Source organism: Canis lupus, chromosome 21 (genome assembly GCF_048164855.1).
Source record: "Canis lupus baileyi chromosome 21, mCanLup2.hap1, whole genome shotgun sequence".
Taxonomy (NCBI): Eukaryota; Metazoa; Chordata; class Mammalia; order Carnivora; family Canidae; genus Canis; species Canis lupus.
In genome coordinates, this window is record NC_132858.1 from 35,081,223 (window position 1) to 35,097,624 (window position 16,402).

Below are 16,402 nucleotides of genomic sequence, written 5' to 3' on the forward strand. Positions count from 1 at the left end.
TCTGTGTATCTTTAACACTTTGGTTGGCCGCTGGACACTTCAACATCTTCCCTTATTCAGGTCCCACTTCAAAGTTTTAAGTCCAAAGGAATAGCGTTCCCAAAATGTAGTAGCTTTTCCCAAATTGACTGGTATGAAACATTTGTTTTTGCATCAAGTTTTGCTATTTATACAGTAGGATAAAGGAGTCCATTTAATTGCAATTCAAGAATAATTGTGTTTGTAAAGGGACTATGTATGTAGGTAACAAAGATGAAACATTTGCACCCCAAGTAAGGAGTCTTAATGAAAGACTTAATAAAAATCATTCACATGGTCCCAGGTGAGGGGTCTATGAAAAATCATCAGATAATATGTATTCAAATAATATGCATGAAGTTTCATAATTCCTATTACTGATGAAAACTAGTGATCTTGTTGTAGTAATATATCTTTTTTTGGCCTTTGATATTTATTCTATATATTACCACCAGAAATCATGTAGTTTTTGTTTATGAGGTCACTTTTAGCAGCTGAATGTCAAATCGGATAAATACAGATATGCTAACTTCAGAAGGGCACTTGTTAGTTAATGAAAAATATTATCTCAATACTTCTATTTTGTAGTTAAAATCATAAATATTTCCACTGAATTAAAACACAAAAATAAATAAATCATCAAGTTGCTTGAGATTATGTATTTAAAAGTTATAGATGCTTATTAAAATAATAGTTAAAAGAATATTATTAATTAGATTTTTAAATATTTTGTTGAGGCCTATCTTCGGCTACTGTAACAGAATACCATAGACTGAGTGGCTTATAAACAACAGGTATTTATTTCTGACAGTTCTGGGGGTTGGGAAGTCAAAGATCAAGGTGCCAGAAGATTCATCACATGGTGGAAGGGGTGAAGGAGCTCTGTGGTATCTTTTTTATATAGGCACTGATCCCACTCATGAGGAATCTGCCCCTATAACCTAATTACCCACCAAAAACCTCATATCCTAATATCACCACATTTGTGATCAGGATTTCAACATATGAATTTTAATTTCAAAAAGTTTGAATTTCCACCAACACATTTAAATCTGTTAAATAGGGTCACCTGGGTGGCTCAGTGGTTGAGCCTCTGCCTTTGGCTCAGGTCATGATCCCTGGGGTCCTGAGATCGAGTCCTGCATCAGCTCCTTGCAGGGACTCTGCCTGCTTCTCCCTCTGCCTATGTCTCTGCTTTTCTCTGTGTCTCTCATGAATAAATAAATAAAATCTTTAAAGAAATCTGTTAAAGAATCCAAATTACTTAAAGTAAATCCAAACTTGTGTTTTTTATTTACTCATTTTTTAAAAAGATTTTATTTATTTATTTAAGAGACAGAGGAGGGAACCCTGGGTGGCGCAGTGGTTTAGCGCCTGCCTTTGGCCCAGGGCGCGATCCTGGAGACCCGGGATCGAATGCCACGTCGGGCTCCCGGTGCATGGAGCCTGCTTCTCCCTCTGCCTGTGTCTCTGCCTCTCTCTCTCTCTCTCTCTCTCTATCATAAATAAATAAAAATTAAAAAAAAAATAAAAAAATAAAGTATTCATTTAAAAAAAATAAAAGAGAGACAGAGGAGAGGGAGAGAGAGCATGAGCAGGGATAAAGGCAGAGGGAGAAGCAGACTCCCCGCTGAGCAGGGAGCCTGATGTGGGGCTTGATCCCAGATGCTGGGATAATGACCTAAGTCAAAAGGCAAATGCTTGACCGACTGAACCACCCAGATGCCCCTTATTTACTCATTTTAACTTATACTGTCTTTAAGTGAATATTTAGTGATTTCTTAAATTACATCAAAGATTTTAAATTATACTAGTGAAAGTTTAGAAAAAATTGTTCAACAAAATTATTCAAATGAGGATTTTATGATTGCTACTTTTAAAAGTGAAAGAATCACTAATTAAAATTTATTGGGGACCTCTGCAGTTGAGGTGCAAAATTAGTACCAACAATTAGGACTCTGAACTTGACGCTGGAATTTTAGTGGATCAATCAACAGTGAAATATTTTCCTTAATATTTTTATTCAAGTTTTTTTTTTTTTTAACCTGGGGCTTTTTACTTGGGGTTTCACAGATATTCAAATTAGGAAAAGTTTTCATCTTCTACTAGCCTTAAGATTATATGGTTCCTCTTAAAATTTTCTGATGAACATGTAATTACTCATTGAATTTTCTAGGTATTGATTTCTTCAAGAATTATGATAATATTTGTTTAATTATCTCTCGTTTTATTCAAAAAGTACAGTTAAATTTGTTTTGAGTTTAAGGCTCTGAATTTCAATTGTCATGAGTTATGTTTACAAAATGTTGCTTTAATAAAGGTATTCATGAAAAAAGTTACTTTGAAAATCCAATTACTCTTGTCTAATAGCACATTCTAGAAATTATCTCTGATTTTTAATCTTATATTGACATCTTAGTGTCCAAGAAGCAGAGCATGTTAATCTCTGATGGGCTCAGCCTCTAGCTATGTTCTCAGGGAGATGTGGTGGACCCATATCTAGCCAAAGGCTGTCCCGATTGACCTTTAAACTCACTAAAACTGTTTTTTTTTAATTACATGTTCACAATGTCAGAGTAATACTTGAGAAAAAATGGGTCAGTAATAAACAAATAAAACCAAACACACATATATACGAAGGAAAGTAAGACAGTAGAAGTACCCAAGATAGACAATGAAGTCCCTAAGAAGATTAATTGAAGTGCTTTTGCTCTAGCTGTCCTAACTCTGACCTTCCTCCCCTTGTCTGGATTCTAAGTCCTAACTCAGTTTGCTTCCCAAGAACTTGTGCCCAAGAAGTAGGGGAGTAAAAACTTTTCTTCCTAAAATGTTAGGGTGATGAATTGATGGGTTCCTGGATACACTTGTTTTTGTCTTTTTTTATATCATAGCTTTGTAACTAGGTATGAAATATGTCAGTAAAAGCTTGAACTTTTAACTGTTTTAAAGTTATCATCCTTTAAAGATGTTCCCTTCATATATACCCAGTATCCCCAGATCATTTAACAGTTAAATCATCAGAAATAGTAGCTTGGTGACATTTGTTTCAATAATATATAGTTCCTGAGGACCTGTGAAATCCATCTTACTTTTCTATTTCATCTAAGAACTTTAATTTTAAAGCTTTTTTCCCCTTTACTATCACTGCCTAGGATTTTTTTTTAAGATTTTATTTATTCATGAGAGACACACAGAGAGAGAGAGAGAAGGGCAGAGACACAGGCAGAGGGAGAAGCAGGCTCCATGCAGGGAGCCCATCGTGGGACTTGATCTCAGGTCTCCAGGACCATGCCCTGGGCCAAAGGTGGCATTAAACTGCTGAGCTACCCCGGGCTGCCCAGAACTTTAACTTTAAAATCATAAAGGACTTAGTTAACTAGCACTGACTTTTTCTATACAAGTCATTTCTTCCAGGCCAATAATTTTTGTGCTTCCTGAATTGATATATGTTACCAATATCAGAACATATTAATTCTCAGAAATCAACTCTCAATGAGCACTTTGGGAATCGATCTCTGGACATTTTGCTTATCTTCATTTGAAGTTCCTTTTAATTTAAGGTATTTCTGAGCCAAATTTTCATTCCCTACAGTAGATACATAAGAAATAAAAACAAATTTTAAAAGGAACTGAAGAAAAGTTATTTTAAGGGCAATTTTTGGAAATCTGTTTATAGAACATATTCCAGTGGTTGACATGTTCATTGATTAATCCTCCTTCTTTTTTTACTGAGTTTCATAAAATAACTCCAAGCTTAGGTTTCACTTAGTTTTCATGCAACTCAGTGAAATAAAACATTAAGCCCCATGAAGAGTAATTATTTGTTAAAAAATGTATTTATTCATTCATTCCTTTATTTTAAATTTTATTTATTTATTTATTTATTTATTTATTTATTTATTTATTTATGATAGTCACAGAGAGAGAGAGAGAGAGAGAGAGAGGCAGAGACACAGGCAGAGGGAGAAGCAGGCTCCATGCACCGGGAGCCCGATGTGGGACTCCATCCCGGGTCTCCAGGATCGCGCCCTGGGCCAAAGGCAGGCGCCAAACCGCTGCGCCACCCAGGGATCCCATTCCTTTATTTTAAAGATTTATCTATCTGTTTTATAGAGAGAGAAAGAGAAAGAGTGTGAGTGGAGGGAGAGGTAAAGGGAGAGGGAAAAAAAGAATCATAAGGAGACTCCCTGCTGAGCACTGAGTCCCAGATGGATCTCAATCCCTTGAGTCTGAGATCATGACTTGAGCCAAAATCAAGAGTTGGCTGCTTAACCAACTGAACCACGCAGGAGCTCCACACAGAAAGAAATTTAAATAAAATGAGGAGCAGTTTAAAAAAGAATTTACACTATTACATGTGGAACACTTTTATAGACATCCCTAGCCTCTGAAGGCATATCTAATTCTGACTTCTTTTGAGAAATGACACATAAAATTCCAGAATGGATAAATCAAAGGCATTTGTTCAAATCCTAGACTGTCTTAGTGAGTTTGGAGTTTTATTGTCAGTTTGAGTTTTATCCAGGGGCATTTTCAATGACCATTTAGATTGTAAAGGTTACTGGGGAGTATACATTGACCTCACTCTACAGAACCATACATATTTTCAAGTATGTTTTGAGAAGGTATACGAATTTTAGTTGCTCCAGAAAGTTTTCAGTTATATTTTGTTTGAATAAACATCATTAAAGACAAAAGAGAAGGTCCAAGTTGTAATAAAATTTTAAATTTTGTACTTTTTTTACTTTGTTATGGAGATTTTTGTGATCTGTATGAAGTGCGGTAAGAATTGTATTTGGGCTAGGAAAAATAAATAAATAAATAAATCTGCCTAGGAACAACTGATTTCTTTTAATGTTAACAAACTGATTTAAAAAATTAACATACCAGCTTAGAATATATTTATTGTATTGGAAGAAAACTATGGTTAATGCCATTATCAACTTTTATGTGTATTTAAACAAACTAATTTTAGGATTAATTGTATAGTCATTTCAGAAATACTATCTATTCAGCATATATTAGTTATAAGTGACACATGGCAGTAAATGTGTTTAAAGAATTTTTCACAAATATACTATTTTAGTGTTTGAATGAAAAGAAAATTGGAATAGAGATAGTAATAATGATAAATTGATTTTTTAAAATGTTCTCTAGATCAACTGTTCCCTTTCTTACTTTTTTTATGGCCAACCTTACAGCATAGTGCTTTTTATTTTTTATTTACTTTTTAAAAAAGATTTTATTTATGAGAGAGAGAGAGAGAGAGAGAGAGAGAGAATGAGACTCAAGCTCCATGGAGGGAGCCTGATGCTGGACTCGATCCTGGGACTCCAGGATTATGCCCTGGGCCAAAGGCAGGCGCTAAACTGCTGAGCCACCCAGGGATACCCTATTTACTTATTTTTAAAAAGATTTTATTTATTTATTAAAAAAAAGAGAGAGAAAAAAAAAAAAAAAACTTGAGCAGGGGCAGGGACAGGAGCAGAGGGAAAAGCTGACTCCCTGATGAGCAGGAAGCCTGACAAGGGGCTTGATCCCAGAACCCTGGGATCATGACCTGAGCCAAAGGCAGACATTTAAGCGACTGAGAAACTCAGGCGCCCCAGCTTAGTGCTTTTTTAATTTCCTTATGTGATCACTATATTACTCCTAGATGTTTCTCAATTCCTAAAGTAAAAAAAAAACTGATTAAAAACATATTTATAAATAAATGTTTATTAATAAATAGAAAGGTTTTATATCTGATGTCAATGAATGAGTAGACAGATCCAGGGAATTTAAGTGTTATTAAATGATGCTCTTTCAAACTAATCTGGATAAAGCCAAGCTAGAATTTTCTATTTCATGAGCAGAGAAATCCTTGAGTCCATCATTCCTTTAGGTGGAGTGAGGTAGCAGTACTGATCCCTTGAATTTTTTATTCTACTCAATTTTTATAAAAACCTATGTGACAGGGATCCCTGGGTGGCACAGCGGTTTAGCGCCTGCCTTTGGCCCAGGGCGCGATCCTGGAGACCCGGGATTGAATCCCATGTCGGGCTCCCGGTGCATGGAGCCTGCTTCTCCCTCTGCCTATGTCTCTGCCTCTCTCTCTGTGACTATCATAAATAAATTAAAAAAAAAAAAAAAAACCTATGTGACAGAAAACCCTAGTAATACATATGCAGATTAACACTGAGGTAGATGACAAATTGAAAGATTTTGCTTAAGTTTAATATTTCTTTTTATCAACAGCTCACAGTACTATGAATGATACAGATGTCCCTATGGAAACAACTGAATGCATTCAAGGTCAAGGAGAAGGTTACCGGGGCACCATCAATACCATTTGGAATGGAGTTCCGTGTCAGCGTTGGGATTCCCAGTATCCTCACCAGCATGACATAACTCCTGAAAATTTCAAGTGCAAGTGAGTATATTAGGCACATACACATTTCAGTAGACTCTGCAGGAAATGAAGCTGAATAGTTACTCTTTACTAACTTCTGTGTTAGTAATTCTTAAACTTTAGTGTGCTGAGGGACAATCAGGACAATCAGGACTTGAAAGATTCATGCACCCAGATATTTTGATTTCTAAGGACTGGGATCTGGACCTCAAATCTGCGTTTTAATGAACACTCTAGGTGATTTTGAATCAGATGGTGATACACCATATCTTGTAAAACACATCTCTAGGTTTCTGATCACAGCTTTGATTTTGCAGGTGCACTTAATAGATCATTAATGGTAATGATAACCAGGCAAGTTTCTAATTAGTACCTTCTTAAAATTTCACATTGATTTGAAGGGGGATTACATATTTTTTCTTTCACAAGAAGAAGCATATTTCAGTCAATATTGTAAACTAATGCATTCTCAGCCTTGAAGTAATATTATTTTTTAAAATTTAAATATGTTTTCTATTGTTTCTAGATTTCCTTTCAAAAGTGGGAAAGTAAAACAATTGTTTAGATAAATCAAACCAAAGAAACCGCCCTTGAATATCAATTATATTGCTGCTGTGTACCTTCTCCGTAGCTGTTTTTTTTCACCACTTGACTTTAGCTACACAGAACAGCCACAATACCATGTGTTTTTAAATTGTCCACCTTGTTATGGGGAACATAAAATGATTGCTTTTGAAATTTATAACAGACGTGCCATTCATAGTGGCTTTGCTGAAATAGCACCTATAAATAACATATATTGGCTTTATGTAATTGGCTTTTAATAAGAGAGCTTAACATTTCAAGATGGAGAATTATGAGCACTAGTTGGCCCATCCACTGGAGAGAGGAGATATTTTATAGGTGTTTTTTGTTGTTTGTTTGTTTTAGCTAATTCAGTGTATTTGCTTAGATAGTAAATAATCATTTTATTATTCTTTCATTATCTTATAATAACAAATTTTTACTTGTCATTGTGGGTTTGCTTCGCTCATTTCCTTCATAGCGATTCTCTCTGTTCCTGACCCATGTGTTTCACACTTCAGAAATAAATACCAAAGTAGAGAAAGCAAAGAAAATGGGAAAAGATTAGTTAAGACAGACAAAGGAGACAGTATCAGCACCATTCACATATTTTGTTAATTTCTAATGACTGGTAATAATATTCAAGAAATTGTAGATGTACAAATATTCAAAAGAATTTAAGCAGTTATTTATCTAAAATAGCAAATTTGTGTAAACTTGGTGTAAAACTTAACACACATATTTTATATTGACATATTTTTGTGAATATAAGTATATATTAAAAGAATAAAAGATTTTCTTCATCTTAATAATTTTATAATTTATAAGAAGGCTAATGACTTTAATATGGGTTGTAACTATGAACATTTGCTATACAGTGGCTTTAACTATTGGCCATCACTGTTCTCATAATCTTAAATAAGAGTTTATGTCAGGACATATTTTGACTAAATAACTAAACTCAAGTTTCTTCCTTAAAAAGTTTGTCCATTTCCAATGGTGAACTTGGGCATTAATAAAATTATAATACTTCCAATTGGACCTAAGTAATATAAATAATGTAGTTCCAATAGATTAGGTATTAATTTTGTCAAATTACTAGCCAGGAGTCTATGAAGAGAAAACCCATGCTTGCTTCAAATTAGAGAGCATTTTTCAGAAAAGTGAATTATAAAGTACACATATTATTTAATGTGAGCCCTATATTAAGGAAAAATTCTTTTATATATTGAGAATATAGAGAGTATAGATGTTTTCCTTGTTGAGAACTATAAATGCTAATTAAATCACTGCTAAAGTAAGGGATGTGCTTGTACTACATTGGTGGTTTCTTATACAGTTAGGTCTTCTATACTATAATTAGGCCTTAATTTTATAGAAACAAAGTTTTCAGATAACTATTGTAAATCAATAAAGAAGTATTTTATAAGGGAAAGAAATCTATGCAGGAAATTAAATAAGTTAAATACAGAATTCAAGGAAGAAATAGCTACCTTTTTTTTTTTTGGTATCAAATGTTTGGATATGTGGAACTTCCATTTTATTTTATTTTTAAATTTTATTTATTCATGAGAGACAGAGAGAGAGAGAGAGAGGCAGAGACAAAGGCAGAGAGAGAAGCAGGCTCCACGCAGGGAGCCCGACGTGGGACTCAATCCCGAGACCCCAGGGTTACACCCTGGGCCGAAGGCAGCGCTATACCGCTGAGCCACCCGGACTACCCAGAACTTCCGTTTTAAATGAGAGTAGTTGACAACTATTAAAAATAGCCTTTCTTCAGCAAAGAGAGATACATGTTGTTTCTATATTATATATGGGCCATGAAAACATAATAAAGAAGAGGCCAGTTTTAAAAAATTATAATAGCTGAGAGTCCAAGTGTTGAGAATAAGTGAGAAAAATGAAATGGTACTGTTTTTTCCCTTTCATGAAGCAGTAGTGCTTGTGTGGAACTCCAGGCCTGTGGAATGAATACTGACATCTGACAGCCTTTATTTCAGTAATATGGGCAGTGTCAGTTGTGTATACTGAACTCTAAATTGTTATAACTATCCTAAATCTAAAACTTAGAACTCTATTTATAAACATGCATGCATTCTTGGATTCTAGAAATGTAATAGCGCTAACTTACCATTTGTAAGAACGTGGGCAATTTACATTAACATGCTTATTCTCAATAGGGACCTAAGAGAAAATTATTGCCGAAATCCAGATGGGGCTGAGTCACCCTGGTGTTTTACCACTGATCCAAACATCCGAGTTGGCTACTGCTCCCAAATTCCAAAATGTGATGTGTCAAGTGGACAAGGTAATAACTGACATTTTGCAGGGTGGGCACGATTAAATTCAGGGGAAATGCTTAAAGAGAGACCTACTTCGTGTTAACACTGGTTTTACTGGTTCACAAACAGAATCGCCAAGTCTGAAATTGCATTTCTTTTATACATTCATTTGCTCAATAATCACTTATTTATTTGAGCGTATACTAGTGCCAGGCACAGGTTTAGACAGTGGGGATATACTAGTAAATAAAACAAAATTCTCTGTCTCCATGGAACTCCAATAAGTCCAGGAAACAGAACACAGGAATAAAACAAACAAATGGAAGTGGGACTACATTAGTTTGTGGTAAGTGCCAGAGAGAAAAATGTCCTAGAGTAAGAAGAGAGGGTGTCGTTATTTTATATTTTAATAGTATGGGAAGATCTGACATATCAAGGGAACACTTAAGGAGGACCTGGAAGAGGTAAGGAGCAGCACGTGCCATGTGCATATGTTTGTAAATAGCGTTCAAGGTAGAGGAAACTGCAAGTGCAAATGGCATGAGATGGGAGAGTGCTTTAAAAGGTAAAGGAAAGAGATAGCAAGCTTATCACTTATCACTTAGAGACATCAAGCTTATCACTGTGGCCAGCCAAAGAGCAAGGGGAAGAGTCTTGGGGTACAGTTAGAGAACAGTCTAAAATCAAATATGCCTTGTAGGAATTGGAAGGATTTACACTTTTATTCTGAAAGAGAAAGGATTCTGTTGTAGGGTTTTGAAAAGATAAATTAGATCATCGGTCTGGCTTAAATTTTAACAGGATGACTCTGGGTGCATTATGGAAAAACATCCAGAGCTTCTGAACTTCTGACAACTTCTCCCAAATGGGAGAAACTATTGCATGGCTCTTTCAGTAATTCAGGAAAGAGAGGAGAGTGATGTGGACCTGGGTGTCAGCAGTGGAGATGATGTGTAGCAGTGGGGCATGGGATAAATCACAACTGTCTTTGGAAACAGAGATGCCATTGAAGATCACTGTTTTGGGGAGCAGTAGTAGAGAAAAGTCAGATTGCAATAGGTTTTAAAAAGAAATCATTTGCTAAAGATTAATGCTGATGTTGGAATGTGGGCATTTATTAGTATATAATGAGTTGAGGGTTATGATTTTTAAATAATCACATTCTTTCCCATAAATTTAATTATGATGGTCATAGTCCAAAATCATCCTAAAAAGCCCAAGCCAAATTTAAAGCTCCATTTCATAGATTTATTGTTCTATCCATACTTCGTCCATGCTTTAACTTTTCCCTCAGTGCCATTCTTTTCATGAACAACTGTTAATAGTTGTAGAGGGAGGAAGGGGTAAGTTCCTTTTCAGTCAATTTCACTGTTATTTGGCAGATTTTAAAGGTCAGTTGGAAATAAAGTTGAAACCAATGTTTAAGGAAGGTTTAGTACCAGCTGGATCTTCTTTGTCCCTGACTTGTTCATTTAAACATGTGCTGATAATTTGAGATAGAGGCAAACGAGAACCATTGTTTAATAAGCTTCTTACATATATTAAGATGCTTTTATATACATGTATATCACTTACCAAAGGATTAAGTAGTAGAATATGAAAATTTTAGATTATACAAATTCAATTGATGATATTGCTTACCTAATAAAACTACAAATTAATAGATAAAGAAATCAGTTTTATTAAATTTAGATAACTTACCTAAATTCTCAAATTAGCACAGCTGGGATTGAATATAACCTTCCTTAAAATGACCTATCCATTACTTTTAACAATATATTATATTATTTTCAACAATATATTATACCTGATGCATGCAACAGTATGCTAGGCTCTGTGAGACAAGTGTTAAAAATGAAGAAGTCCACTCAAGAGACACTGTTTGCCAATTCAACACATAGCTGTGAAGTTTTAAAGTTATGCCATTGTGTGATACTGCCAAGCTAATGGTATGAAGTGTTAGTATGTGATATGTATGCATGCATGCACATGCATACATGTGGAAGGATATTGCTCTTATCCTTCTCCATATAACAAAAAATATAAACACATACGTACTGATGAATTAGAAATGTTTTTCTTAAATCTTGCAACATCTGAATTAGCATATATACAAATACTCTTTGGATTGAATATGAAATAACTATCAAAAATTAGAAACTGAAATTATAGGCTTTCTTTAAAAATACTTTTAAAATACAACTATTGAATTATATAATAAACACTTAAAGCAGTAAGCAGGATGCAATTCATAGTTTTAAATGATTATATCAATATCATAAATAATGAAGACAAGTGAATTAAATTACAAACTGAGAGTTGGGGAAAAAGATAAACCAAAAGCAGTATACAAAGGAAAACCACCGAGATAAAGCAGACATTAATAAAGTCTAGAACTAATAATACTAGACATAATGAATAAAGCAAAGTGATTGTTTTTTGAAAAAACTAACAAAATAAATAATTACCAGCTAGTTGACTCAAAAAAAAAAAAAAAGAAACAAAAATAGAAAATAATAGTTATCAAGAGGGAAATAAGGATTGAAACAGGAAAATTGAAAATCATAAAAGATGGGATGCCTGGGTGGCTCAGCGGTTGAGCATCTGCCTTTGGCTCAGGGCGTGATCCTGGGGTCCTGGGATCGAGTCCCACATTGGGCTCCCTGCAGGGAGCCTGCTTCTCCCCCTGCCTGTGTCTCTGCCTCTCTCTGTGTGTCTTTCATGAATAAATAAATAAAATCTTTAAAAAAATCATAAAAGACAATTTTATTTAACTTCATGTAGAAAACTTTGGAAATAACAAAATAGATAATTTACTAGGGAATTTCTAATTATTTGAATTGAATTGATGCTGGTCAATTCAGTTAGTCAAAGAATTAGATCTATTCTTACAGAAGAAATACAGAAATGTATTAATGAAAACTGTTCCATCAAAAATATACTGTGCCTACGTGCATTCACAGACCATTTAATCTCAGTGCTACATAAATTTCCATCTAGCTTAACACATATATTAAAGCTTCCATCAGTAGTGATGAAATTATAATACCTAAACATGATGAAAGTACCACAAATAAAAACAATAAACATCTCATTTGTATATAAAATTTTTATTTGCTTTTACTTTTGTTTAAAGATTTTATTTATTTGTGAGAGAGCCGGACTCGATCCCCAGACTCAAGATCATGCCCTGAGCCAAAGGCAGACGCTCGACGGCTGAGCCACCGAAGCATTCCTGTGAATATAAAATTTTTGAAAGAAATTTGAATGAACAGTCTGTTAAAACAATTTAAAAATAATACATACTGATTTAATGGAGTTGAGTCTAAGAACAAAAATGATTCAGTTTTAGATACCCATTAACATTCATCTTAGATCTAAAAAAAATGATCATATAATAAATGTTAACAGCTTTTGAAATTCCTGTTACAAAAATCACTACTTTCTCATAAAAATACCCAAATAAGAATTTCTGGAATATATATACTACACACCCATATCCATATATCTATATCAATATATCTGTATCTATCTATATCTATCTATATAAACACAAAGACAGAGACTTCCCTAAAATATGTTTTCACATTTTAACATATGCACATATATATACACAGACGTATCCACATACACAAACACATATATCCATTTTACTTGATGGTAAACATTATAGACATTAAAAAAGAAAACAAGAATGTATACTATTTTTACTATCTAACATCATAAATATAATTTAACATGGTTTAACATATTCCTCTTTAATATTGTATTGGAGAGATTATTCCATATAAATAAGAAAACATTGATTGGGTTAAAAAGGAAAAGATCTTTATTTATGGAAAGATGTAATAGTAATGTACTTTGAAAAATGAATTCAAGTAATAAAAAAATCCCTAAGGTAGCATTCATATGTGAGTTTGAAGATTTAATTAAGGAGAAAACTGTATCTATAATAGCAACAAAACTTATAGAAACAGGAATAAGTTTAGAAAGAAATCTGCAAAATCTATGTAATAAAATTTTAAAATCACTACTGCAGGCCACTAAAGTGTACTTTAATGTGGAAAAGCATCCCTTGCTCTTGATATGAGAACTCAGCATCATAAATACATCAATTCTACATAACCTAATTTTTATTTGAGAGAGAGTGCTAGCAGGGGAAGGGCAGAGGGATAGTGAGAGAGGATCTTAAGCAGGCTCCACTCTCGGCACGGAGCCTGAAGTTGAGCTTGATCTCAGGTCCTGAGATCGTGACCTGAGCCAAAATCAAGAATCGAATGCTTAACGAACTGAGCCACCCTTGCATCCCTGCCTAAGTTAATTTATAAATGTAATGTGATACTAATAAATAGATCCATAGGTTGTTTTTCTCATTCCAAACAAACTGATTCTGTAGTTCTCTTGGAAGAATAAACATGTAAGTACACTATGGGAGATCTTTATAAATAAGGCTGATTAGAGGCAGTTAACCTTATCAGATATTAAAACATTTTATAAAGAGCTTGTAATTAAGACTTTAGTTCTAGTGCAATGAATAAATTGGCAATTGGAAAAAAATGTAGAGGTCAGAAATAGATTTCTTACAGAGATTTATTACATTAAGAGTGTGGAACTACGTATCACTGGGTGAAAAATGAACTTTTGAAATATAATGGGTAAAATTAAAAACAATAAAATTGAATACATGCCTTACACCATCCCTAAAATAAACTCCAAATGTGTAGGAGCTCTGGATGTAAAAAAGGAAACCACATAGATACTAGAAGTAAACGTGGAAGAATTCTTTTTTAACTTAGATATGGTGAAAAGCTATCTAATTAACACTTAAAATCTAGAGGCCGTAAAAGAAAAAGAATAAAAATCTACCACGGCAAGTGTGCATACACACATACACACACACACACACACACACCTCTTATTGATCGATTGATTGATTGAGAGAGTCTGAGAGGAAGAGCAGGAGCAAAGCTAGAAGTTGGGAGAGAAGCAGAGGGAAAGAGAAAGAGAGAGAGGGAATCAAGCAGGCTCCATGCCCAGCGCAGAGCCCAACATGGGTCTTGATCTCACCAGCCTTATGATTTGAGCCAAAATCAAAAGTCAAATGCTTAACTAACTGAGCCACCCAGGTGCCCCCCAAACCCGTATTTAAATTCAAAAGACAAATGACAAATTTGAAAGTAAGTGTTAAAATGTATCTTATAGATAAAGGGAAATATATTAAAATATAAAAATTCTAAAACCAAAAAGTGAAGGATAAAAAAATCTAAGTAATGAATAAAATATATGAATTCTAGATTTCTAAAAAAAAAAGTACATATATGTAAATTCTCTTCAAACACATGGAAATTATGCTTCAAATCACACATAACAAAAGCACTCTTGGCACCTATTTTTTTTTATTTAAGATTTTATTTATTTATTCATGAGAAACAGAGAGAGAGAGAGAGGCAGAGACAGGCAGAGGGAGAAGCAGGCCCCATGCAGGGACCTTGACATGGGACTTGAACCCAGGATTCCAGGGTCACGGCCCAGGCCGAAAGCAGGCGCTCAACTGCTGAGCCACCAGGGGTCCCTTGGCACCTATTTCTTATCTCATCCTTAGCTTTCATCACTAAAATAAACAAAGTCCCCTTGGAGAAATTGATGATTCCAGGAGGCCTGAGACAAAGTGAGGCTGGAGTATCTTTCACCAGCAAGTTAAAAAGTGTTAAAAAAACTCATGTCTTCTCAAAAACCTATAACCCACATCACATCATGAAGAAAACATCAGACAAAGCCAACTGATGGGCATTAAAAAAAAAAAAAATACTTGACCAGGGCACCTGGGTGGCTCAGTAAGTTGAGGGTCTGACTCTTGATTTCAGCTTAGGTCATGATCTCAGGGTCATGGGATCCTGCAATAGAGTCCATGTAAGGCTATGTGCTCAGGAGGAGAGTCCACTTGAGATTCTCTCTCTCCTACTCTGCTTCCCCCATCCAATAAATAAATCTTTTGAAAAATGATCAAAAAATATTTGAACAATTTTCCTCAAAATTGACAAGATCATCAAATAAGAAAGTCAGAAAAACTGTCATATTTAGAAGAGCCTTAGGAAATGACAGCTAAATATAATGGGGTATCACGTGGGAGCCTAGGGCACAAAAAAGGATATTAGTTTAACAACTAAAAATATTTCAACAAAATACAGTCTTGCTAATAATGCATCAGTTTGGCTCAATAGTTATGACAAAGCTATCATACTAATGTAAGATATTAAAAGTGGGAAAAACTGGGTAGTATATAAGAACTCTCTGTAACATGTACTACTTTCTTATAAATTAAATCTATTCCAAAATAAAGTTTTAGAAGAAAAAGTATATCGTAGGCTTTATTCAAGTAAAAGCGTAGTGGTGGTGAGGAGGATCTCTTCCACCAATATAGAAAAAAACATATGCAAAAAATCCAAAAATATGTAAAAGAGCAGTACTCGTGTCCTGCGTTGCACAATTGCTTTCTTCAGTAAGAATCCATCTAAAGAATTTACTACCTAACAGCTAAAGATTTAAACTTTCCTAATATGGTGGACAAAAGCACCATCAGAGGAAAATGTTTTCATTAGTATATTCTGCTTATGTACAAGTATTGGACTTTTCAAGTTTATGCTTTCCGAAAATAATTTTATTGTGTACTGGAATGGCTGCTATGTTATCTGTATCAAGTCTTATCCTATTTCAGTTTTTATATTTAAGCCCAAATTCCTTATAGTGCTATTATGAAATGTGATGCATGGATTTGAAAACCTGACTATTGAGTATACTTATTATATTTCTTTTTCACTATGTTAACTGATTCTTGAACAAATTATTAAATTATTTAAAAATTTTATTAGGATTTATATCTATTTATTATGATATTAAAGTATATTTAAAGCCAATGGTAGACTACAGTTTACCAAATTTTAAAATATTTTTAAAAGATTTTATTTAAAAAATATTTTATTTATTTATTTATTTATTCATTCATTCATTCATTCATTTATATTTATTTGAGAAACAGAGAGAGAGAGAGAGAGAGAGAGAGAGAGCACGCCCAGCAGGTGGGAGGGGCAAGGTTAGAAGTAGACTTCCCGCTTAGCAGGGAGCCTGGGATCATGACCTCGCTGAAGGC

General features: G+C 34.2%; 1 protein-coding gene across 6 annotated transcripts in view; it reads left to right on the top strand.

The window, feature by feature from the left end:
* The window catches only part of HGF (hepatocyte growth factor), an 80,135-nt gene that overhangs the window by 36,635 nt on the left and 27,098 nt on the right, over positions 1–16,402 (top strand). For 5 of the 6 annotated variants that reach the window (XM_072791370.1, XM_072791369.1, XM_072791368.1 and 2 more), the window contains 2 exons: positions 6,256–6,430; positions 9,154–9,281. In XM_072791370.1, coding sequence (XP_072647471.1) covers positions 6,256–6,430; positions 9,154–9,281 — 303 coding nt within the window. Of the gene's footprint in view, positions 1–6,255; positions 6,431–9,153; positions 9,282–16,402 lie in introns of those variants that run through there. The other variant, XR_012014139.1, reaches the window with a different exon arrangement.